At 48.9% G+C, this 25,151-nt stretch overlaps 1 protein-coding gene across 1 annotated transcript in view; it reads left to right on the forward strand.

Moving 5' to 3' along the window:
• EEF2K (eukaryotic elongation factor 2 kinase) overlaps nt 1–24,657 on the forward strand; it is a 59,196-nt gene extending 34,539 nt beyond the window's left edge. Inside the window, exons 5-18 of the mRNA XM_025855372.1 lie at nt 328–365; nt 744–915; nt 4,124–4,273; nt 4,607–4,739; nt 5,001–5,128; nt 5,854–6,055; nt 7,754–7,821; nt 10,045–10,122; nt 10,991–11,053; nt 12,121–12,255; nt 12,411–12,599; nt 16,045–16,169; nt 20,017–20,195; nt 21,506–24,657. Of these exons, the coding sequence (XP_025711157.1) occupies nt 328–365; nt 744–915; nt 4,124–4,273; nt 4,607–4,739; nt 5,001–5,128; nt 5,854–6,055; nt 7,754–7,821; nt 10,045–10,122; nt 10,991–11,053; nt 12,121–12,255; nt 12,411–12,599; nt 16,045–16,169; nt 20,017–20,195; nt 21,506–21,615 (1,770 nt within the window). The 3' untranslated portion in view covers nt 21,616–24,657. The remainder of the gene's footprint in view (nt 1–327; nt 366–743; nt 916–4,123; nt 4,274–4,606; nt 4,740–5,000; nt 5,129–5,853; nt 6,056–7,753; nt 7,822–10,044; nt 10,123–10,990; nt 11,054–12,120; nt 12,256–12,410; nt 12,600–16,044; nt 16,170–20,016; nt 20,196–21,505) is intronic.
• The last annotated feature ends 494 nt before the right edge of the window (nt 24,658–25,151 follow it).

A 25,151-nucleotide genomic window follows, 5' to 3' on the forward strand; every position in this document is an offset into this window, starting at 1 on the left:
TTTTCTATTATAGGAAACAAAAGCAGGGCTGCAAAAACATTCTTTGACGTGCATGGTTACCCCTATAACATCTCCACCCCCTTGGGGTTCCTCTCCTCAGCCAGGGTTGGGGGAGGGTGGTCTTGTCATCCTGAAGCCTCCAAGGCTAGAAGTTCGGTCAGGATTTAGTGCTGGGGTGACAGAGGGAGGGCTCAGGAATTTTAGGATTGAGATGAGGTCCAGGCACCCATTTGGTGAGTGATGTCCAAGGGGAGAATCTCTTCCTGACTCAGGACTGCTTCTGGGTGGGGCATGGGGCCTGATAACCCTCTGTATGGTGTCTTTCAGCCCTTCGGCCGTGGAGCGATGAGGGAGTGCTTCAGGACGTAAGTGACTCAGCCTGGTTCTCAGGGGCCCTGCCCAGACTCCCTGGGGCTCCTAAGAGTGGGGGCATTGCAACATTTCTGGCCGAGAAACCGAGACAGCAGCCTCTGCTTCTTGTGGGCCAAGCATCTCTCTGTTTGGGCTCCATCAGACCACACGTTTGCCCTGGCTGTGGGGATGGGCTCAGGGAGAACATGGAATATCCCACTAACCTCCACTCTGGTGTTTGGAGGCCAAAAGATGTGGGATAAGAGAGCTTTAACAGTGTCCCTTAAGCCTCTTCCCAGCTTTTTGAAGGATGCAGTGGGTCAGGCTGTGTTCCTGGTGGACCCAAGTGCCCAGGTAGGCCCTCTGCTATCTACCCTCCCCCCCCCCGCCAGGAAGAAGCTCTCCAACTTCCTGCACACTCAGCAGTGGAAGGGGGCCTCCAACTATGTGGCAAAGCGCTACATCGAGTCCGTGGACAGGGACGTGTACTTTGAGGATGTGCGTCTACAGATGGAGGCCAAGCTCTGGGGAGAGGAGTATAATCGGCACAAGCCCCCCAAGCAGGTGTGTGGCACCCCTCCCTGCCACCTCCCCACACAAGGGACAGAGACTGGACACAAAGGCAACAGTGATGCCGGTCACAGGTCCCCTTCATGGTCTTAACAGCAGCTAGTAACAGCCATCATCTATTGAGCACAATCCACTATATGCAAAGAGTCATTTATTCCTAAAAACAGAGCTCTGAGGTTGTTTGAGGTTAGAATGTTTTGATCCCATTTACAGATGGGATCTGTTAAGTCAGGATTTTTGTTTGCAAATGTTAGAAATGCACTCAAATGGGCTTCATGCTAACGAGGAATTTATTGCCTCATGTAACTGAGAAATAGTGCTGGCCACAGGTACGGCTGGATCCAGGACCAAACAGGATGTTGAAAATCTTCCCCATCTCTTCCCCAGCCTTGGTGTTGATGGCGTGTGGGCCACAAGCAGCTGCAGGCTCACTTCCTGTCTTCTCAGAAACCTTGGTGGGAGGACAACACCTGTTTTCCCAGAAGTTCCAATGAAAGTCTCAGAACTGGGTTTCATTGGCTCTGATTAGGTCAGGTGCCTGTTGCTGAGCCAATCACAATAGCCAGGGGAGGGAATATGCAGATTGGGCAGGCCTTGAGCCTTGTGCTCACCCTTAGAGGCAGCAATGTGGGTCCTTCCCCCAGACTATGCAGACCGAGATTGGTGGCTCCAAGAAAAAGCAGAAGGAGGGGAGAATGGATAGCATGTCTGCCCCTGGGGAGCCCCAGGCTCAAAGGGGTTAAGTGACCTGCCCCAACAGGCAGGAAAGGAGCCAGGGCTCAAAGCCAGGCATTCCACGCCCCTGCCCAGTTGGCTCCTTCAGTTGAGCCCCCAGGTTGTTTAGTGACCCTGGGCCAAGCAGAGTTTCCTGTTGCCTATGGGCATTTGAGAAACAGCCCTAAATGTCTCTGCCCTGCCCAGATTCACAGCTCAGCTTTCCCACTGTTTGAACACATACATGACAACATGGTACTGTCTCCTGGGTGCCTCGGGAGAGCCGCACCTCCAAGAAACCAGCAGAATTTATCGAGCACCTCTTGTTTGCGTGGCCCTTGATTAAGTGCACTTGGGGTAGACCCAGGAAGCCATAGTCCCCACCCATGGGGTCTGTGACCTCCTCAGTAATTTGCTTCATATCATCCTGGCCTCCTTTCTCTTCCTCCCTAAGCTTGTTCCTGTCTCAGGAACTTTGCTCTGGCTGTGTCCCCAGCCTGTATCATTGTTGTCATTCCCCCCCACCCCGCTGCAACCCCAGCCCCATCCTTGCATGTTGAGCACCTTCTCATAGTTCAGGTCTCAGCTCGTATGTCACCTGTTCAGCAAGGCCACCCCAGGCCATCCTAAATGAAGGAGCCCTCCCACTGCTGTCCTCTGTCAGGTCATTCTGTCAGTTCTAGTTTCTTTCGCTTGGAGCAGTTAGCGCTATCCGAAAGAGTCTTGTTCCTGTAGTTAATATTCTGGTTGCCTCTCTCTGCCAGGAGCAGGGATTTTATGCCTTGTTCACTCTGTATCACAGTGCCTGGGCGCTCAGTAAATACTGTGCTTGGTGGAACTGATGAAGGGAAAGGAGCGTACCTGTTTGGGGAGGAACTGGTCATTCCTTGCTGGCCACACCCCTGCAGCTACTTCTCTCCCAGTGAGCCCACTGGCCAAGCAGGTGGCCCCGCCATAGATTTCCTTGTAGGGATAGAGCCAGTATTTGGGGGGGGGAAACCTCTGAGAACCAGCTGCTCCTTCCCCTTAGGTTGGTTCTAGGAACTGAGGCCATGTTTGGGGCAGTTCTCAGCTCGGGGCCTCTTCATCCTCTGCAGCTGGGTCACCAGACGGTTCCTTGGATGGTTGTTTCCTTGGGAAACCCAGACCTGGATCCTTCTATTATGGGTGTTGTTGAGGGGGATGGGGTGCTGTGGGTAGTGTCTCAGGTCTTACCAACTCTACTTTACAAACCATTCACAGGACTTACACATTTCCCTCTGCATATAGATGAAACATGTGCTTGGTAAAAAATTCAGCAAGGAAAGTCTAAGTTCTCCCATAACTCCCCATTGCAGAGAGAGAACCACCCTTTATAGTCTGGTGGATACTGCTCTAGAATTGTGTCTACTAGTAATATGAGCATCAGCAAATGTTGACAGACTCTTTCATGTATCACCAGATTTCATCCTCACGCTAAATGTGAGATTCCCCATTCCACACGTGAGGAAACTGAGGCAGAGTTGGTCCACATTCAGTGTATTAGTGTAAGGCACGGGCTAAGTTGCTTAGCATACAGACCCATAAACATGTTCTAACTCAACATGGTTTCTTTCTCTCTCATCTGACTGTCCTGCTTTGGTAGGGGGGGTTCAGGGTAGGCTGGTGCCATGCCTCCCTAAGGCATCCAGAAGCCTGGTTTCTTCTGTCTTGCTGTTCTGCCTTCCTCTGGGGTGTGGCCGTGGACCAGGAGGCCAGGTTGGCCTCACTGGCAGATGTCGGCTCTAGAGCCTCCGGTTGGCCAGAGGAGGAGGGGGCAGGCTGGGGTGCCATGGTCACTGCTGCTCGCTCCCCATTGGCCAGGCTTGGTCACATGGCCACACCTAGCCACCAGGGAAGCCAAGCCATGTCATTTACTGGATGGCTGTGCATCCTGTTAGAACTCAAATGGGGGTTGTTTTAGCCCCTCTGGGCTGCTCTAACAAAATACCATGGACTGGGCAACTTACAAACAATAGAAATCTATTGCTTACAATTTTGGAGGCTGAGAAGTCCAAAATCAAGGTGCTGGCATGGTCACATTCTGGTGAAGTCTCTCCCCTGGTTCCTTAGTCGGTGTCTTCTTGCTATGTCCTCACATAGTGGACCTAGCAAAGGAGTTCTGTGTGGTCAGCTTTATCCGGGCACCAATCCCATTCATGAGGGCTCCTTCCTCATGACCTAATCCCCTCCCCAAAGGCCCCACCTGATACCATCACCTTTGAGGGTTAGGATGTCAACATAGGAATTTTGGGGAGACACATTTAGGCCATCACAGGGGTTTTCATTCTCAAAAGGAAAGGGGAGAGTGGATTCTGGGAACAGTTGGCAGTTTTAGCTGTGAAGAGCTGATAACTGATGGAACCAGGATGGGAGCCCGGGCAGGCTGGCTTCTCCCAAGTCCTCTGCTCCGATCTGCCATCAGAGGTGAGTGCCGCTGGGCTCCTGCCTGACCTCCGCTCCCACCCAGGTGGACATCATGCAGATGTGCGTGGTGGAGCTGAAGGACAGACCGGGCAAGCCTCTCTTCCACCTGGAGCACTATATCGAGGGCAAGTACATCAAGTACAACTCCAACTCGGGCTTTGTTCGCGATGACAACATGCGCCTGACACCACAGGTGAGGCCCCTGGAGGGGAGGGTCCCTGTGGGTGTGAGGTCTCACCCATAGAGGGTCCTCAAGCCTCATGGAGCCCCCCTGAAGTAGATTCTGAAACCGGACCACCCAGCCAGCTTCTGTGAGCAGACCTAACGTTCCTGTAGGATTAAACAGGGTTCCTCCCTTTATCCTTTCCTCTCTACAACCTCTCCTTGCAGGGAAAGGCCCCACCATGGGCAGAGCTGGGATGTTGCAGCCCCTCAGTGGTGGCTGACCTGTGTCCATGCAGACTACAGCCTGGTCTTTTGTGGTCAGTCACCTTACTCTTCCTGTCTCCCCCCGCCCCTCCCCCAGGCCTTCAGCCACTTCACATTTGAGCGTTCTGGGCATCAGCTGATTGTGGTAGACATCCAGGGTGTGGGCGACCTCTACACTGACCCGCAGATCCACACCGAGAAGGGCACTGACTTTGGAGATGGCAACCTAGGTAGGTGGGGAAAGCCAGCTCGTTTCCATGGAGACCACACTCCCTCTGCCCCCCAAATCTCCCAGCTCTTCGTACACAGGGAAACTGGCTGAGGTGGTAGGTTGGCTTTTCCAAGATGGTGGGGATGGAGGCTTGGGACGCCTGATGCCCGCCACTTCAGCATGTTCGACGCCTGCCCTTGCCACATTTATGGTGTCCAGCGCTGCCCTGCCCCTGTCACAAAGCAAGTCAATGCTCCAGACTCCCCTGCTCTGTCTGCAGGTGTCCGGGGGATGGCGCTCTTCTTCTACTCTCATGCCTGCAACCGGATTTGCAAGAGCATGGGCCTCACTCCCTTTGACCTCTCGCCAAGAGAGAGGGACGCCGTGAATCAGAACACCAAGCTGCTGGTGGGTGCCCAGTGGGAACCTGCTCGGAGGGAGCAGGGGCCCTTCCACTGCCAGGCCAGTAAGCCATGCTTCTCCGTGATGGCAGCCTAGGCGCAGTCATGCTTACTTGAAGAGTTTCCGGGCCCAAAGGATCTCAGCCCCATCTGTGCCCCTCATCCCTCCCAGATCAATGCACAAAGCCCTTCCAAGTGTTCCCACTGACACAGTAACTGGGGTCTACTTGATTGGACCTATTCTGATCAGAGTGATGAGACCAAATGTGTAGAGAGAGTGAGAGAGGTATGTGGTATGTGTATTTGTGTAGCGTGTTGACAAATGGCTGGACTAGACTTGGACCTGGCTCTTCAGGCACCTTGCTGTGTCCAGGATGTGCCCACCCCCTCTGCCATTACCTTGATCAGATACAAGAGGCGGTCGGCAAAGACCAACTTGGGATTCTGGATGTATGCTGTTAGGTATTCCCCAGCTCAGGGCTGTAGAGTATGGTCAGCACTTTGGGAATGCTGGCTGGCTTTGAGCTCCTGTGCCAGATGCCCCCTTATAGAGGCCTTCGGGTTAACCCCCCACTGATTATTTTTAGATTTCCTGCTAGTCCCTAAACAGCTATGTATGGGAGCTATGGATTGAAAGGGCCTCAGGGTTCAGGTGAACAACATGCTACTGAAAGAGTCCTTCACTCCCCAGAAGGCTCCTGTGTAACACGGGTGTCCCTGTTAATTCTCCAGCAATCGGCCAAGACCATCTTGAGGGGGACAGAGGAAAAGTGTGGGAGCCCCCGAGTAAGGACCCTCTCTGGGAGTCGCCCCCCCCTGCTCCTTCGCCTTTCAGAGAACTCTGGAGATGAGAACATGAGTGATGTGACCTTTGACTCTCTCCCTTCCTCCCCATCTTCGGCCACACCACACAGCCAGAAACTGGACCACCTCCGTGAGTGATGTTTCCATCCCTGGTCGTCATGCTTGAAGGGGACAGGCACCAGAAAGAACACTGCTAAACTGGCTTTCACTTTATGTTAGGAAATCAGATATGCTAACCAAAAAGGGTCATGGCCCAGATGGTTTTACGAGTGAGTTCACTGGATAAATTTTTAAGACACAAGTCATCCGAATGCTATTAAAACAACCCCTAAAAAATAAATAAAAAACAAATAAAACAACCCCTATTTTAGAAAACAAGGTAACATTTTTCATTGTGTTTTCTGAAACTAGAAAAACCTTTATACCCAAATTTAACAAAACAGCAAAAAAAGAAAACCTACATTTCAACCTCACTTATAAATAAATACACAATACAGAAATTCTAAATAAAGTTATGAACAAAAACCAGTAGTATCCTAAAAAAATACTGTCATAATCAAATAGGGTTTTTGCAGGCATCTGAGAGTTGTTCAACATTAGGAAATCAATGAGCATCATATGAATAGGTCAGAGGATGAAAACGGAATCCTTATTCCCAAAGTTGAAGTGACGGAGTTGGCTGATGATGCGGACATGGGGTCTGCAGGAAAGAGCGTAGGCAAAGCTGACTCTCCAGGGTTTTGATCTGAAGAACTTCAAGGGCCATTTACGCAGTTGGGGGAGTCCACAGAGGAGCAGAAAAGGAAGATTTTGGTGTCTAATGTCAAAGAAGCCTGTTAGACGTTTCCACTTAGAAGACCTTGGGTATAGTTTGAAACAGGATTTGACAGACTTTTCTTAGAAGGCCAGAGGGTAAATCTTTTAGACTTTGTGAGACATACGGTTTCTGCATTAGCAGCATGAACATGGCCATAGACAGCACTCAAATGAATAGGCATGACCCTGTTCCAATAAAGACACTGCATTTCATATTTCATGTAATTTTCCAATATCTCAAGATACTACTCTTAAATTTTTCAACCACTTTAAAATGGAAAACCATTATTAAAAACCACATTAAAAAAGGAAACAAGCCGGATTTTGCTGTGGAAGCTCAGGGCAGGAGATAGAAACTGGGAACCACCAGGAAGGAGGTGGTTGGTTTTTAAGCCATCTGAGGCTTCCCCAACCTGTAGGTGCTCATTGGGTCCTAAATATACACATGGTTGTTGTTCCTTCACACCTGCACCTCCTTGAAGGCCAACCATGGCCCAGGTACGTGTGCTTCTAAGCACATTGCACAAGTATATTTACATTGCAACTTTGAGGAGGCACAGAGGTCAAGCTACCTGCTCAGGACCCCACAGCTAGCAAGTGGCAGACTGAATAATTTTTTTTTTAAGATTTATTTATTTATTTGAGAGAGAGAGAGAGCAGAGGGGAGAGGCAGAGGGAGAGAGAGTCCCAAGCAGACTCTGCTAAGTGAGGAGCCTGACATGGAGCTTGATCTCACGATGTTGAGATTATGACCTGAGCTGAAACCAAGAGTTGGACACTTAACCGACTGAGCCCTCCAGGTACCCCAACTCTGAATAAGTTCGTGAGGAAGCACTGTAGCCCCCCACCCCCAGGGGCTGACAACATTCTTTTCCCATTTTTGTACCTTCTTAAAAAAATTTAAAATGAAAAAAGGCCTGGTGGCTGGTGCATTCAGCTCTAGGCTGTAGCTGGTCTTTTAAACAGTTCTCCTGATGGAGCCGGTGCATTATCTCTGTTTTCTCTTGCCCAGAATGGCCTGTGTTCAGCGACCTTGACAACATGGCACCCCGAGAACACGACCATCTGGACAACCACCGGGTAAGCTGGAGAGGGACCAAGAGAGCAGGGCTGGGAGCAATGGACTCACCCAGTCAGGACCAAGGCTGAATCCTCAGATCCAGAGGCGGGCAGCCTAGGTCTACTCTGGGCACTGCCAGGGGGCCCAGAGGAATGCAGATAACTCTCAGCCTCTTGCCCCAGGCAGTGGTGTCCTCTGGGAAGAGCTGGCTCCATCGCAGTTCCCAGAGATGGTTAGAGAAAAGGGAATCCAAATTAGCAAAAGTGCAACCTTCTGGTAAATGCTGAGTGAGCTCAGCCCTGGACTGGTCTGGCCACATGCCTGTGGATAGCTGCCCTGGGGGAGGGAGCTATCCTGGGTTTCAGACGAGTAACTTACAGCACAGTCCGATGGGATGCTCTCAGGCTGGATAAACAGGACTGGTTTCCAGCAGCCTCTGACTGATCCGTGGTAGGAAGCTGAAGGCATCACATTTGCATTCCTGCAAACTTATATTACAGTGTCAAAATAAAAAACTCCTAGGAATTTTTGGGGCACCTGGGTGGCTCAGTTGTTGAGCGTCTGCCTTCGGCTCAGGTCATGATCCCAGGGCCCTGGGATCAAGCCCCGCATTGGGCTCCCTGCTCCACGGGAAGCCTGCTTCTCCCTCTCCCACTCCCCCTGCTTGTGTTCCCTCTCTCACTGTGTCTTTCTCTGTCAAATAAATAAAATCTTAAAAAAAAAACAACTCCTAGGAGTTTTAAAAACAGACTTTGCAGAGAGGTCACCCTTGCACAGACCTCAGGTGCACTTGAAGCTGCACCCTGGGATTGCTCCAAAGGTTCAAGTTCACTCGTGACTGCTTTTCAGAGTTTTCGAGTGGAAGAAAGAAATAAGAGGAGCTGACGTTATGGAATTGCCCCTTGAAATATTTTTTAAAAAAGAAATCAGAATAGCCTTTCAGTTCACACAGAACAAAAGCCTTGGGGGAGATAGAAGAGAAGTCTATAGTGCTTCTAGAAACAAGGGCAGGGCCTTTTTAGGATATGTAGCTCCTCGGGGTGGCAGGATCCCTGGTCAGACCAGAGGCTAAGGATTCCTCTGTGTATGTTTTCATGGCTCCTGCCTGTCTAGGAGAGGGATCCATTAATGCTAGGTGACACCAAACTTCTTTTAAATATGTATTTCTTTAAGTAAAAGAAAATGGCTTACTATAGAGAAATAACAAGTACGAATTCACAAAAGTGGTTTTACCTGGAGCAGGAAAGGGATGCAGTTGGGAGGGGCACACAAGAGATCTATATTTTAATAGTAATGTTTTAATTTCTTTTAAAAATAAAAGACCTAGGGGAGCCTGGGTGGCTCAGTCAGTTGAGTGTCGGGCTCTTCATATCAGCTCGGGTCGTGATCTCAGGGTCATGGGATCAAGCCCCAGGTCGAGCTCTGTGCTCAGCACGGAGTCTGCTTGGGACTTTTTTCCTCTCCCTCTGCCCCTTCCACTTGTTTTCTCTCTCTCTCTCTCTCAAATAAATAAATAATCAGTCAATCAATCTTTAAAAATAAAAGATCTGAAGTAACTAAGGCCTAATGTCAGGAGCTGACAAAGCCAGGTGATAGGTGCACGGGAGTTCATTTTAGTATTTTCTGTTCTTAGTGGCGTGTTTGAAATATTTCTTAGTAGAACGAAGACAGAAACATAAAAGTATGAGCTGAATAGTGATGCAGGTGACATGCAGATACGGCCGGAATTGGACGCTGTAGGCAAATGACTGAAGTTTTAGAGATTCTGAACTATCTAGAAGAATAAAAAATAGTGGTTTTGGCGGAGGACTTCATTGTTACGAATATTGCTCTCAGTGCTACAGTGTGTCCGTGGGTACATAGCTCATAAACCAGCCTTTGTTTTTCTGCTTGTGAAATGGGTGAGCTACTCTTAATAATAGCACTTCCTGTGATCCACGGTGGGTAACACTTCACTTCATCCTCATCTTTGGATATAGGTGCTATATGAATCCCGTGGCTGAGGAAACTGCTACCCAGGGCCCACAAAGCTCAGACTTGAGCCCAGACAGTCTGGCTCCAGAGCCCAAGCTCTCTGCCACTACTTTGTACTACTCCCTTGTCACCCAACCAGCAAGGGCAGGGGGAAGAGAATGTTAGTTGAGGTGACAGGACAAAGGAGAGAGAGCAAATGGCTGGGACGTCCAGAAGTCGCCACCACTCAGAGGACCACTGAGACCCCTAGGACCATCTTCTCTCCACAGGACTCTGAAAACAGTGGAGACAGTGGATACCCCAGTGAGAAGCGGGGTGAGCTGGATGACCTAGAGCCCCGCGAACATGTAAGGAACCCCCAAGGAAATGAGACCACAGTGTTCTATTGCCTCATTGTCCAGGAGGATGGAAAGGTGGGGGGGAAATGTGAGTGGGTCTTGAGAACATAATAGGTAAATGGATACATGAGATGATTTCAGATAAAAATAAATGCAGGGCAGAAGATAAAACAGGATAATGTGGACTGAAAGTTTAGTAAGGGGTCAAGTATGGGGGATTAGACAGGGTTGAAAATGTTGGACGACTCTTACGGGGAAGCTGGAACCTCTGGTTATTGGGTAATAGGTCGGAATGGTGCTGGAGTAGGTGGGAGGGTCCAGCTCCACACGTGGTATTCCGGCGTCCCTGGGGAGGACAGGTTTCCAAGGGAACCCAGCAGCATCCTGGTGAGGGTGGCTTCAGCAGTGTCTTCCATGTAGAGGTTTTGCCATGTGCCAGAGTTGAGTCTGAGCCTTCGCACCAGTCTTGCGGGCAACCCTTTGGTCTCAGCTTTGTTACTGCAAGTAAGACTGTCACGGGAGCTTTGGTAAGAGGAAGGAGGTTTTCTTGGAGCTCGTCTGCCATGATCCTGTCCTTTGACTCATTTCCGTCTGTGCACACAGAGAGAGTGAGGGCAAGGCTGTGGGCACACCAGCACATCAGTCCTGCTTGTTACCGAGCATCCTCTCTGCTTGGCACATGAGAGTTCCAGCTGCCCTTCCTAAGGGACAGTCCTGTCCCTCAGGAGGAGGGTCCCTGGGAGGAGGGTCCCCTGGTGGGGGGGGGCGGTGAGGGGGGCTGGGCCTGTCCCCTAAGAGGTTTCCCCTGGAGGGGAGGTGGGGACCGGTTCTTGGGAGGGAGAGCCGCTCTGTGGCTCATCCTGTCCTCCTCCCTCAGGGCCACTCAAACGGTAACCGGAGGTACGAGTCAGACGAAGACAGCCTGGGCAGCTCCGGACGGGTAATGTGCCCCGAGGCATCCTTGTCATGGCTGTGTGCTTGCCTTTCCAGCCTCCGCGGCTCCTCTCTGCTGTCACTGCTGCCTGCCCAGGCGCCTCCCACACCAGCTAAAGGAAGATTTTGCAAAGGAGCCAATCCTCTTGGCAAACACTTTTCGGTCCTCTGGCTTGGGCGGGGCCCTGGGGCATCTGTGGAGAGGAACAGAGAAGAGCAGGAGAGCCCGTCCTGGAGGGGCAGGTTATAAGGACCACAGCTCACATGTCAAAGTAATGCCCACATAACCTCATAGCATTAGTTAACTTGTTGCGGCCACCTAGTGAGACAGGCTAACATTATTCATCCCCATTTTGTGTATGAGAAAACCGAGATCTTAAGCAGCTTTCCCCAGGTTCGCCGGCAAGTGTTTCTATGCAGATCATCTACACCACGCACTATTTATTTACCGCATGGGACGAGGTCTCAGCGTGGTGTGGAGCAGGGTGCTTCAACCATGGTGCCGCTGACATTCTGGGCCGGGCCCGTCTTTGTCATGGGGGATGCCGTGTACGCGGCAGGATGTTTAGCACACATGGACACGCAGCTACCTGGCTCTGTCCTGCAAGGACCTTTGGAAGAGAGTGTCTTTAGCTGGGAACATGTTGTGTTTTCAAAACCCATTCCCCAAAGCATCCTGTTGATGCACAGAGGCAAGCGGAGTGGATTTGCTGCAGGGTCTGAAGTCAGACTTTTCTGGTGCTTTGTATGGGTCACAGGCCAAGGGGGCAGCTTAGGGTCCAACCTCCCCAACCAAAGCCTGCTCGATAAATGAGAGAGAAACACTTTGAACTGCCACAGTACGTCTGCTGGCCTTTGTGCTATGATATTCCCTCAGCGCCAACAAAGTGGCAGGATTTGAGGGGTTAGAAATGGAGCCGTGTTTGTCCAAGAAGATTTGACACCTTAAGGGTTTGCTCCCTGCCGCTTGCCAGCCAGGCTTGTGCAGTAGGAGCGGCCGACAGCTGGTGATGGCACCTGCGCCCCCGCCCCTCATTGCCTGGCCGGTAAACCGGGCCCCGTTCTCTCCTGCAGGTCTGCGTAGAGAAATGGAATCTCCTCAACCCCTCCCGCCTCCACCTGCCGAGACCTTCCGCCGTGGCCCTGGAAGTGCAAAGGCTTAATGCTCTGGACCTTGAGAAGAAAATTGGGAAGTCCATCCTGGGGAAGGTACCAGCGATGCCCGTCTCAGAGCCCTTTGCCACTGACCCAGAGCCTGGCCCACACTTCTGCTCCGCTAATTGCTTCCTCCTGCAGGCTGGCTGGGAGGCCCGGGGGGTGCAGCTGCCCAGGCAGCCCGGCCAACACCCAAGTCTGTGTGGCAGGTGCATCTGGCCATGGTGCGCTACCATGAGGGCGGGCGCTTCTGCGAGAAGGACGAGGAGTGGGACCGCGAGTCAGCTATCTTCCACCTGGAGCACGCAGCTGACCTGGGCGAGCTGGAGGCCATCGTGGGCCTGGGGCTCATGTGCTCACAGCTGCCCCACCACATCCTGGCCGACATCTTTCTGAAGGTGAGGGGTGGCGGGGACCCAGCCACAACGGGGGTTCAGTCATCATCGTCCCCGTCCTGCAGGTTTGTGCATGCCCCAGAAACTTCCTGAGCACCAGTTTGGGGCTAGGCACTTGCTGGTTAGCTGAAACTGGTGGCATTGGGCTCTGCCCCTGAGGAATGAGTACAAGGTGACAGTTTCCAGGCAATTACAACACGGTGTGATGGGAGAAGCAGAAGATACTGGGGGAAGCAGGTGGGGAAGGGCCCCGAGTGGGTGTCACAGGGTCAGTGGAGGCTTCCTGATAGCAGGTTCCAGCTAGGTCCCCGGTAGTGAGAACAAAGCCCGACACACAGTACATACTCCATGTACATTTGCAGAACAGATGAATAAGGTGACCTCTGAGTTAGACCTAAAAGCTGAGTGGGAGTCAGCCAGGCAGAGTGCGGGAGGTGAGCCGTGAGCAGAGGTGACAGGACGGTCAGACATGAACAACTTTGCTGCATCAGGTAATAGTTTTAAATACTGAGAAATGTGTCTTCGATTTCCTGTGCCAGTCACCGTGTCATGATTACAGAAAGTTTAATCTGCATTATCAATATTTTCCCCAACCCTTTGTTTTCACCAAAAAGAAAATCAAACTCTGATCTGTAGAGGGGCGCCGGCCGGGCTCAGTTGGTGGAGCAGGCGACTCTTGATCTTGGGTTGCCAGTTTGAGCCCCATGTTGGGTGTAGAGATTACTTAAAATCTTTAAGGAGCGCCTGGGTGGCTCAGTTGGTTATGCATCTGATTAAGTGGTTAAGCCTTGATTTCAGCTCAGGTCACAATCTCAGGCTTGTTGATGGAGCGCTTAAGATTCTCTCCCTCTCCCGCTGCCCCTCCCCTGCTCTCCCTTTCTAAAACAATAAATAAAATCTTTAAGAAAAAAAATTCTCGATAACTTCACAATAGGCTGGCACGAGACTGGAGAGCCAGCTCCAATATAAAGCTGCCTTTGGCCTGTTCCCCCAGCATCCGCCTCCGAGCCTGGCACAGAGAGGATGCTCAGAAAGATCTGAGGCCTGAGTAAAGTAATCTCGGAGCCCAGAATGAGTGGTGAGCAGCCAGGACTGGGGGGAAGTCTCTTTGTGACCTCAGGCTGTTTACACATACCACACCCTGGCAACCTTGTAAAGGGATTGAGAAGCTATTTCAGTTTCCCCATCTGTAGGCATCCCGAAGGCCTTTCTCTGGAGGATGGACTCTGGCAGCTTCCCCTAGCAGGAGTGGGGTTGGACAGAGCTTTGCGGTTAGGAAAGGGCAGGCAGGAAGGAAGTGAGCTGTGTCCCAGCAGGCTTATAGCTTAGCAAGTAAAACAATGGGCATGCGCCCTAGAAGCCACTGTGCGCTCTAGAAAGCCCATCACCCACTTTCTCCAATGCCTCCTTCTTTTTGCTAAGACATTCATTTATTCGGCACATGGGTTTTTCTTTTTTTTTTAAGATTTTATTTATTTATTTGACAGAGACACAGTGAGAGAGGGAACACTAGCAGGGGGAGTGGGAGAGGGAGAAGCAGGCTTCCTGCCAAATGGGGAGCCCGATGTGGGGCTCGATCCCAGGGCCCTGGGATCCTGGGATCAGGACCTGAGCCAAAGGCAGACGCTTAAAAGACTGAGCCAGCCAGGCGCCCCTGGTACATGTTTTTGAGAGTCTCAGTCTCCTACACTTGGCACTGTCCTAGGTTCCTGCTCTCATGGAGCAAACTTTTCGGGTGGGGAAGGTTGTAGTACAGACCGTAATTAACAAATAAGAATCTTTCCAACAGAATTAAAAATAACTAGCCTTTATTGAGCACTTCCTGTGCCGGGCATTGTTCTAATATGCTGGGGAAAAAATATGACGGAGTGTGACAGAGGGGCTGGATAGAACTCTCGTGTTACGATACAGGTTCTGGCTACAGGGGAGGCTGAGAAATGTAGTCTTTAGCTGGTCAGCCATGTGCTGGCAAAAATATGGCAGAGGAGAATGGATATAGGGACAGCTGGTAGTCTTCTGGAAGCCCAAAGGTTGAGAAGGGCCTCGTGGGCTGATACGAGGGTTTGGGATTTGTCTCTAAGTGAGGTAAGAAGCCATAGAGCTGCTTTTGATAGAGTACTGTGACCTGACTTGGTCTTGAAAAGCGTCTCTATGGCTTCTTCGATGGAAAGGATCTTGGGGGAGCAGCATGGAGCAGGTAGGAATGGCCAGTGTTGGTGGGAATGTAAGATGGTACGGCCACGGTGGGAAACAGTTGGGCAGCACCTCCAACGTCTAGGCATAGAGTTACATATGACCCAGCAATTCTACTCCTAGTATCTATCCAAGAGAATATAAACACACAGGTACCCGGGTGTATCAGTTGGTTAAGCGTCTGCCTTCGGCTCAGGTCATGATCCCAGGGGCCTGGGATCGAGCCCCGTATCAGGGTCCCTGCTCGGCCGGAAGCCTGCTTCTCCCTCTCCCACACCCCCTGCTTGTGTTCCCTCTCATGCTGTCTCTCTCTCTCTCTCTTTCTCTCTCTCTGTCAATTAAATAAATAAAATCTTTTAAAAAAAAAGGAAAAGAGAAAATAAACACACAACTGCATGAAAACTTGTAACAGATGTTCATAGCAGCATTATTCACAATAGCCAAAAAGTGGAAACAATCCAGACATCCACCAACTGATGAATCAAATGTGGTATATCCATACAATGGACTGTTATTTGGCCATAAAATTAACAAAGCACTGATACATTAAAACCTTTATGCTAAGTTAAAGAAGCTAGTTACAGTAGACCAGGTAATATATGATTGCATTTATACAAAGTGTCCAGAATAGAGAAATTTCTAGAGACAGAAAGTAGGCTAGTGGTTACTTAGGGCTGGGTGGGATGGGGCATTTGGGAGGTGACGGTGGAGGGGTATGGTGTTTTGGTTTCTTCTTGGGCTGATGAAAATATTCTGAAATTGGTAATGGTGATAGTTGCACATTCTGTGAATATACTAAAACTCACTGAATTGTGGGTTTAAATGGATGAATTGTACAGTATGTAAATTATATCTCCATAAAGCTGTTAAAAACTTTTTAAATTAAAAAATAAAAATAAGAACTTTTTAAATAATGGAAGTGGGGAGCCCTACTGGAGACAGGAGATGATGTGGCTTTCTGGAGGAATCAGAGGAGATGGGGTATAGTGAGCAAGAGTGGGCTAAGCTGGGGATGCCCAGGTGGCTCAGTCGGTTAAGCGTCTGCCCTCGGCTCAGGTCATGATCTCGGGGTCCTGGGATCGAGTTCCACATTGGGCTTCCTGCCCAGTGGGGAACCTGCTTCTCCCCCTTTCTCTCTGTGTGTTCTCTCTCTCAAGTAAATAAAATCTTAGAAAAAAAAAAAAGAGTGGGCTAAGCTTCCATTCCTCCCTGCCTCATCTCTGTCTCTCTCCCCCTCTTTGGTTTGTATTGACAGGAGACAGAAGAGAATAAAACCAAAGGATTCAAATACTTACTGAAGGCAGCTGAAGCTGGCGACAGACAGTCCATGATCCTGGTGGCTCGGGCTTTTGACACGGGCCAGAACCTCAGCCCAGACAGGTACTGTGGTTGTCGCTCAGGTAGAGCTGTGGGATCTTGGGCTGCAGGTGGGGTTTCCCCTCAGTATCAACACAGACCCGGGTTCCGGGCTCGGCTCCCCCAGTCCCAGTCCCCTACTGTGGGCAAGATAATTCACCTCCCTGGTCTCAGTCTCTTCACAGTGCGGAATGGGAATAATTAAAGAACTTGTATCCCAGGGTGGTTGTGTGAGGGTTAATTGAGATGATGCCTGTAATTCTCACTGTGCTTGGCAGATTCAGTGTGAGATAAATGAGGGACCTCTTAGCCATTATGTGCAAAGATTTGCTTTTGATCCAGAGTGGTTGTCCCTCGAGGGTAGGATTAAGGGTAATTTTAGTTTCCTCTTTCTACTTTTATTTTTATTTATTATTTTTTAAAGAAACTTTTACTTATTTTATTTATTTATTTATTTATTTATTTATTTATTTATTTTGGGGGGGAGGGGCAGAAGGAGAGGGAGAGAGAGAATCTCAGACGCCCTGCTGAGTGTGGAGCCCAACGCAGGGCTTGATCCCATGACCCTAAGATTGTGGCCTGAGCCGAAATCAAGAGTCGGTTGCTTAACTGACTGAGCCACGCAGGCGCCCCTCTACTTTTATTTTTATTATTTTTCACTTCTGAGAGGGAGAGGAGGGAGTGAAGTGAGCTCCAGCGGTGACTCAGGCCTGGTGTGAGTTCCAGCATGGTTCTGAGTCTCCTGGAGGCTATGACTCCTCAGGTGCAGGCACTTTTCTAGCTGTCCCCTCAGGCTGAGGGGCCAGGACTGGTTTCTGCAGGGGGAGGAAGAGAGGGTGGCCCAGCTTCACCTCATCTCCTTGGCTTAGCCAGTGGGAAGTCCCAGAGGTCCCAACAGTGGAGATCATTTGGGGGAATTGAACTGGTCATGGGACCCATTGCTCAGGCCTGTGGCTCCCACTGGGTCCCAGCTACCCCTCCTGTCCTCAGGAACCCATGGCTTTATGGACGGGAGCAGGGTGGGCATGTTCATTGTCCACATCTACAGGGTTGGAGCAGCCTGGAACTTCCCGCCTCTTTGGGTCAAGGTTTCATCTCCCCCACCCCACCCCCGGGTTTAGGGAATGTAAGGACTGTCACTGTGTCATATCCAGCTCTCAGTGTCTAAAATGTCTCGCTATGTGACATCCTTCCTGTACTACATATCACGCAGCCCAAAAACTGACCAGATATCTACTATATGACAATAATGCCCCCTTCAACTTGGACTGTACCTTCACATATCTGTGATTTTATCTCACTGAGAGCAAGAACTGGGTCTCCTGCATCTCTGTAATCCCAGCGCTTATGGCGGGGCCTGGCTTACTAGATGAATGAATGAACCAGCGCTTCTCTCTGCCACAGATAGGGCAGGTCTTTTTAGCCCCAGTATATATGGGTGACTCAGCTTGTTCTGAGAAGTGAAGGGACTTGCCTGTGGTCAGATAGCTAGCAAGCGATGGGGCCAAATCCCGGGTCTTCTCCCCTCTCCTCCAGTGTACTATGCACTGGCCTGCTTCTCAGTGGACTCAGCTATACTGGCATGGAGAGGAGGTGAACAAAAAAGGCATGAGACTATTATGTCAGGTCAAATGCCAACATGTATGGCTCCCATTGATTGCAGTGGGGGAGCCTGGCATGCTGGAGCTGGGCACTGAAGATTTGTCTCCAAGGTCCTTAGGAAGCCTTTGCTCTGTGTGTTTTCTCCTCATGCCTTTTGTTTACGTTTTATTCGAGATGACAGTGTTTTGTTTTGGTTTTGATTTGTTAAAAAATTTTTTTTAGATTTTATTTATTTATTTATTTGAGAGAGAGCACAAGCAGGGGGAGAAGCAGACTCCCCGCCGAGCAGAGAGCCCGATGCGGGGCTCGATCCCAGGACCCTGAGATCATGACCCGAGCCCAGAGCAGACGCTTAACCAACTGAGCCACCCAGGCACCCCATTAAGAATTTTTTAATATTAAGGCATGTGCTTCTCTTTAAAAAAAAAAACAAACCTATTTTTCAGGGATGGCTGTGATCACTGTGGGGGAGGGGAGGCACATACTCCACTCGATGACCATTGTTACTGGGTTTGGGGGAACTGGTTTTTTAATATTCGTGTAGTTAAATCTATCACAATTTTCTTTTATAGCTTCCACTATAGTCATTTTCTTATTCTTCTTCCTCATTCCAAGCAGTTCCAGCCTCTTCCATTCAGGGCGCGTTAATTAAGGGCCAGCTCTGGGTAAGGCAGGGCCCTATGTAGGCCCAAATTTGCATTTATGTGGTTTCAGCCTTCTCAGAAGTTACCACTTAACACGGGAAGGAAAAGTCACTGGAAATTCCGAGGCAGGGTGGGCACCCTGACCACTGGGTGTAGAGTCGGGTGGGGGTGGGCAGGGAGAGATTAGGCCCTTTCTCCTCTTTCCCGTGTAATGCGTTTGGGGCACTTCTGCTTTGCCCTTCTAGACCGGGGAGGGTCAAAGCTGAAGAGTGAGCTCACGTAGTATAGCGGCTTCCAGTCCACCGTTAAAACCCTAGTTTGTTGGGTATGTCACCGATAATTTTCAAATGATTTGCCCTTTCTATGAAATAAAATGGAATCAGTGTTATCTCCTGAACCCCATGCCAGCCAGCCACGTGTTTACGTTTATTCCTTCAGCAGACATTGAGGGAGGCTGAGCTATTTGCCAGGCCCTGGGAATGCAGCAGTGGACAAAGCAAAGTTCCCGCCTTCTTGGAGCTTACGTCCTAGCCAGGAGAAACCATGATAAACAAGTGATTAAGTAAACAGGAGAATTACAGATTGAGGTGATTGTAGGAAATGGGGTGTTTGGAAGTGGTGCCTCTGAAGAGGTGACATATGAGCTGAGGTTGGGGGGATGAGGAGTCAGGTATGGAAAGACAAAGAGTGAATGCTCCAAGCGGAGGGAGCAGCAGGTGCAAAGGCCAAGGGGCAGACAGGGTCTGGCATGTTCAGGGTAGAGAAGGGGGCCCAGCCAGTCTGGCATGGAGGGAGGTTAATGGGAGTGAAGACAGGTGGAACCAGCTCAGGTAGGGCCTCAGAGGAGAGGCCAGCAAGTCATTGGAGCTGTGGCTCCTGGAACATTTCACGAGGCCCATAGACTTTCTTATCTGCATCTCTCTTTCCTGATGTGCTATAAATAGGTACTCACATGCTTAGTTAGCACACTCCAAGAAAAAGAGCCCGCTGCCCTGTTTGCTCTTATTTCGTGTTGTTCGGATGTCAATGGAACCTGGTCTGCCCTTGGGGGCTTGGCCGTTCATGTGCTATAGTAGGGAAAAAGAGTTGAGGGTAGAGGGGCAGAGCCCGAGAGAGAAGCCCGCTATTCTGGGGAGAGCTCTATGTTGTGCTCGAAGGAGAGGCAGAGCTGGCCAGCACAGGCAGAGCAGAAGATGGGGCTGAGTGACTGCTGTTAGCTTGGATGGTTCTAGAGGCCTTGGCAAAGGGTTCCCCCACCCACCTCTTCTCCTGCTTAGTCATAGGGCGGATTGGCTGGTGTCCCAGCTACTGCTAATGCTAGCCCATAGAGTGATTTTGTACAAACTAAAAAAAATGCCCCCTTCCTCAAGATACTCTACATCATCTGTTGGAAAATTGTGTAATATACCAATCTTGCTAGGGAAAGCTACTTGACTGCTATCTTAATATATAAATCTACAATGTGAATGGCACCCCTTAGATATGGTAGCATTGGGTACTATGGGTCGTGAATCATAGGTGGTGGCCCCCCTGGGATCCCTGACTTGTCCCTCCTGCTCACGGGCCTCCGCCCTCCTGCCTGTTGCCATGGAAACCTCTAACTTGTCTTTTGTATGTCCTGGAAGGTCCCAAGACTGGCCAGAGGCTCTGCACTGGTACAGCACAGCCCTGGAGATGACAGACTGTGACGAGGGCGGTGAGTATGATGGGATGCAAGATGAGCCTCGGTACACGCTGCTGGCCAGGGAGGCTGAGATGCTGTTCACCGGCGGCTGCGGGCTGGAGAAGGACCCGCAGAGATCAGGTAGGGCCTGACTGACCTGCCCCTGGGGGCGGGCAGGGCTGGGCCGGGAGGGACATAATTCCTGTCTCAGAGGGAATTACAGCAAGACGCAAGTTGGAGTCTCTTCTTTCATTGGAGAGGAGAAAGATTCCTCCTGGCTCTGTGTGCCCACATGGTGCTGGCTTAGGAGGGAGCTTTATGGAGCTGATATGCAGATGAACATTTTTATCTTGATGGTTACATGTTAGGAGTTTGGTATTTCAGCAGTTTTAAAAATTGAACTGACGTTTTCACTCCATAAAAGTCACCATTTTTAAGTGTATGGTTCAGTGGCTTTTAGTGTATTCATCATGTTGTGCAGCCATCCCCACTATCTAATTTCAGAACATTTCCATCACCTGTTAGCGGTGACTCCCCCTCTCCCCTTCTTTCTAACCCTGGCAACCACCAACCTACTGCCTGTCTGTATGGATTTTCTTGTTCTAGATGTTTCATATAAATGGAATCATACAATATGTGGCCTTTTGTATCTGGCTTCTTTCACTTAGTGTCATGTTTTCAGGGTTCACCCATGTTATAATGGGTATCAGTGCGTCATTCCTTTTTATTACCAAATGATATTCCATCATATAGATATACCACATTTTGTTTATCCATTCATCAGTTGATCTGCACGTTTTATACACACACACACACACACACACACATTTTTTGTTACTCCTGATTTTGTAGGACAGGCCTAAATTTAAAAGTTTAAAAACAATTTTTAAAGGTGGTATATAAAAAAAAACCTAAGCAAATAATAATACAATTCTATAATCCCTTATTTGAAATTTCTAAGTCCAAAAAAACTCTGAAAACCAAGTGTTTTTGTACACGTTGCACAGATTTTCTTGGAAGCAAAACCTCTCCAGAACTGACACGAGGCTGTTTATAATCTTTATTTCTTCCCCTTTCATACTTTCCCCTCGATGAGTCTTGTAAAAATCCTCAGTCTGATTCTCATTGGCTCAAATGGAATCCCCCGCCCACCACTAAACTAATCACTGAGCTCATGGAGGTGGCTTACTCTGATTGGCTGTGCTTAAGTCTGGATGTCTGATTGGCTATCAGTGGAATTCCTAAGGCCTGGTGCGAATGGGAAGGGTGCTTTGATTGGCCAGGCTTGAATCACGTGCCCACCCAGGTTCCACGCAGGGTGAGGGGATAAGGAGTAGTTTGGGTCTTTAAAGGAATCTTAGTGTGCTGTTCCCAGGGAGGGGTCGGGGGACACGGGGCTGGCAAAACAACAGGTGGTTCACCTCTCTGTGCCCCACTTTGCTCTTCTTCAGGTGACTTGTACACACAGGCAGCCGAGGCAGCGATGGAAGCCATGAAGGGCCGGCTGGCCAACCAGTACTACCAGAAGGCGGAGGAGGCCTGGGCGCAGATGGAGGAGTAGCTTGCCAGGAAAATCGCTGCCGGCCAGTCCCAAGCAAAAGGGCTAAGACATGGGGGCGGGGGTGGGGGTGGGAAGAAGACTTACTGACTTATTTAGGGTTTTTTTTTTTGGCGGGGAAGGGCAAGTATTTTTAGTGTGTTGTACATCAACTTTTGTATTTCGCTTTTTGACTCTTGAAAATGTCTTTGCTATTGACGAAGACGCTACAGCTGTCCCTTAGGGCAGCATCTTGGGGAGTGGGGATTGAAAAAGCAGCCCAGTGAACCAACATATCGTTTTGAGCTTTTTTTTTTTTTTTTTTTTTTTTTTTTGGTCATGAGATCTAAGAACGTGCTTCTCTGCTATGGATAAAAAAATAGGGCTTTGGGCTTGGCTCACCAGCTTTTTCAGGCTGTACTGAAATGAAATCTCAGGCCCACAGAACTTGTTTCCTGAGTTGTGATGAGGAAGGTAGAGTTGCACATTAGCTTTCTATGGGATGTGTATTATCATGACTTAGTGCAAAGCCTTACTTTTCAGAGCATTTGGAAGCATGATGGCATCCTTCTGTAGATGTGAGATTGCAGGGTACGCAGGCCCCTTTCCGCTGTTGGCAAAGGCCTGCACACCGACCGTTTGCTAATCTTGTAGTTTAATTTCCTTCCCGAATGCAACTGATTTTCTGAAATACAGCCAAATTCCGTTTTTTTTAGCATGCTTTCTACAGTGGGCTTTATAAAACAGGTTTAATTTTTTTTGTATACACACATTTACTACCTCTAACTTCTCCATCAGCTAGTGTGGAAGTGGGTGCGCCTCAAACCTTTTACATGTAAGAACAGCAATTTGGATTTGGAGCCTTTCCTCCAAGCCGACATATACTTCACATCTCAGTGGCAGCATCCATAGTGTAACTGAAGTATCTTTGTACAGTGTCCCTCTGTGTTTTCTTAGGATCTGACCTTCGTATGTAGGCTCTGTTCCCCACCCCCTGTCCTTGCCATTTGCTGCTTGAAGCTGGGCTGCTTTTCTTGTAAATTGCAGCAGTACCATTTCAGCAGCAGCCCCTTGAGATTTATCTAAGATGTTTGAGGATGAGAGGGCAAGGACTATAAGCACTCATTAATTCCAGTAGTTTCCCTAGGGCCAGGCTGTGGCTCTGTATTTAATGAGCTTTCCCTTTAAAAGGAATAAGATTTAATATCAGTATGATTTCACCTGGTGTGTCAAGGCAAAGAAAACACTGCTTTGATCAAGCCCAAGTGCTAAAGCAGCCTTTCTGTGTTTAAAAATGAAAACAAAACAAAACAAAAAAAAGAAAAGAAAACAAAACAAAAGCAGAATGTGACATACAAACCATTCTTATCTGTCCATTATAACAGCTCTTTCAACACATTACTGTTAAGTGCTGTGGAATTGTGAACCTGTGCCAGCATTTGAACCTTTGGTTCCAAAGTTCAGAGTGTGCACTAGGGGAAAAAATCAAGCGGGCTCAGAATTACCCTTAGAAAAAATCCTTTACCCAGTCAAGAAGTTGGCTTGCGTTAGGTTTTTTGTTTGTGTGTTTTAAAGCAGTGCATATAGTTAAATTGCATATGGTTAATGTACTCGAGAAGCAGCTTGATTGTGACTTATCTCTTACCTCCAGTAAAGGGCCAGATAGTAAATATTGTAGGCTTTGTAGGTCCTGGGGTCTCTGTTGTAACTACTCAGCCCTGCTGTTGTAGTGAAGAAACACCCAGGAACCGTACTTAAATGAATGAGCTTGGCTGATGTTCCAATAAAACTTTATTTACAAAAACAGCCTGCCTAGGCAGTAGCTTACAGACTCTAATTCTTGAGTAAGGGTTTCTACAGTATGTCCTGAAGGCAAAAGCTATCTCAGTTTTTCAGCTTTCAGTGCTCAAAAACACAGTGCCTTAGCAGAGTGAGCACTCGAAAAATGTGTGAGCAAATGGAGAGCCAACCCTAGTCACAGCACCTGATCTGTGGCTCTGAGTCTTCCAGCCACTTAATGATTTGTTGTCTGAATTGACTGGCAATGTCAGTCCTCCAGTTCCAACCCACCCACCTCCATGGCCTTAACTCAGCCAGCTTCTCTTCCAGGGGGCTGTGATGGCTTGGATAGAGAGCTAAGCAAATGCTTATTGAGGACCAGTGGAAGTCAAATAATCTGCAAGATGCTGAGATCTTTCTGAGCCAGTAGGAGAGCTTATGCTACCTTCAAAACCTAGTTTTGTGCCTGCTAAAGCTGGTTAGAGCATCTTTTTTTTCACAGATTCTGGGCATGCAAAAACAAAAGACAAAGAACCCCAGGACATTCCAGCCCAATTGGGAAGACATCAGAGACCATCTTCAAGGGCAAGTAGCAGGTGGAGGTCCAAGAGATCAGCAGAGTCTGGGATATAGTCCCGTACCTTCTGACATAGATGGAGAAACCAAGGTTTTGAAAGGCAGACTCTCACAGTGACCGTGCAGGTTAGCAGCTAGCTGCAGCTAGGATTTGAAAGCTGAGGATCCCAGGGATAAAATTTAAAATTAGACTAGAGTGTCATGTCCCTTTCAGGTTTGCTATTGTTTTGTTGTTTCCTTTTCTTTTTTTTTTTAAAGCAGACTTACATCCATAAAGGATGTAAGAATGAAAAAAAAAAAAATCCCAACCCCAGGGCATCTGAATATCCCTGCGCCTCCCCTCCCCTGAGGCATTGTGGGAATTCATCATTAAATGCAAACTGGGGGAACCAAGCCCGATAAAGTGCCCTCATTATCTTAGTGATTTCCTTTCATCCCAGCACATTTGTCTGCTGTACTGGACATGATTTACAAATCGACACGTTTCCAAAGGCATACGCAACTTGTTGGGGGGGGGGGAAGGAGACAAAATATACATATTCTCCGCATGGATTTGTGCCCTTTAGTCCTGTTTCTAGTCTCAAGGTAACCATTTAATCTAGACGAGGTGGACCCTGGGTGGGGCCCAAAGGAGAGTCCTGTGTTACCAATTTATTTTTGCATATGTATTCAGTTCCATATCGTCTTTTAAAATAAAGTGGTTTCTTTCTTTCCGGTCTCAAATTCAAATGCCTCCTAGTAACAAGGGACGGAGGCTGCCTGGATGAAGCAGCTGGGTGGTGGGGGGCCCAGGCCCCATCTGAAAGGAGCAGCTGGGATTCAGCTCCAAGTGATTGTCACCCCGGGAAGTGCGTGGGCGCCATGTCACCCCATTTTCCAATCTTTCAAGAGCTGCTGAAATTTTTTGTTAATGCAAGTTCCCCTGATTTTTAATATTTCTAATAAATTCTAATTTTTTAAAAAAAATTTGTCTAGATTTGGCCTTATGCTGTCCTTTTGCTTTAAAGTATGTGAACCTCTTTTTTTTTCCTGATTTTTCTCATCCATAAAACAAAGGGTAATCTTTGTATGTTGGAGTTGTCATCTGCCACAAAGAAGATAATGCATGTTAAAGATGCTGTGTGATCCAGAGCTTAAGAAAATCTTGGTCACTGGTATGATCGTTTGGTTTCAAACTAATGCTTTTTTAACTTAAAGAAATTTGA

Source organism: Callorhinus ursinus, unplaced genomic scaffold (assembly GCF_003265705.2).
Source record: "Callorhinus ursinus isolate GAN/ISIS: 27379988/994484 unplaced genomic scaffold, GSC_fseal_2.0 scaffold85, whole genome shotgun sequence".
Classification (NCBI taxonomy): Eukaryota; Metazoa; Chordata; class Mammalia; order Carnivora; family Otariidae; genus Callorhinus; species Callorhinus ursinus.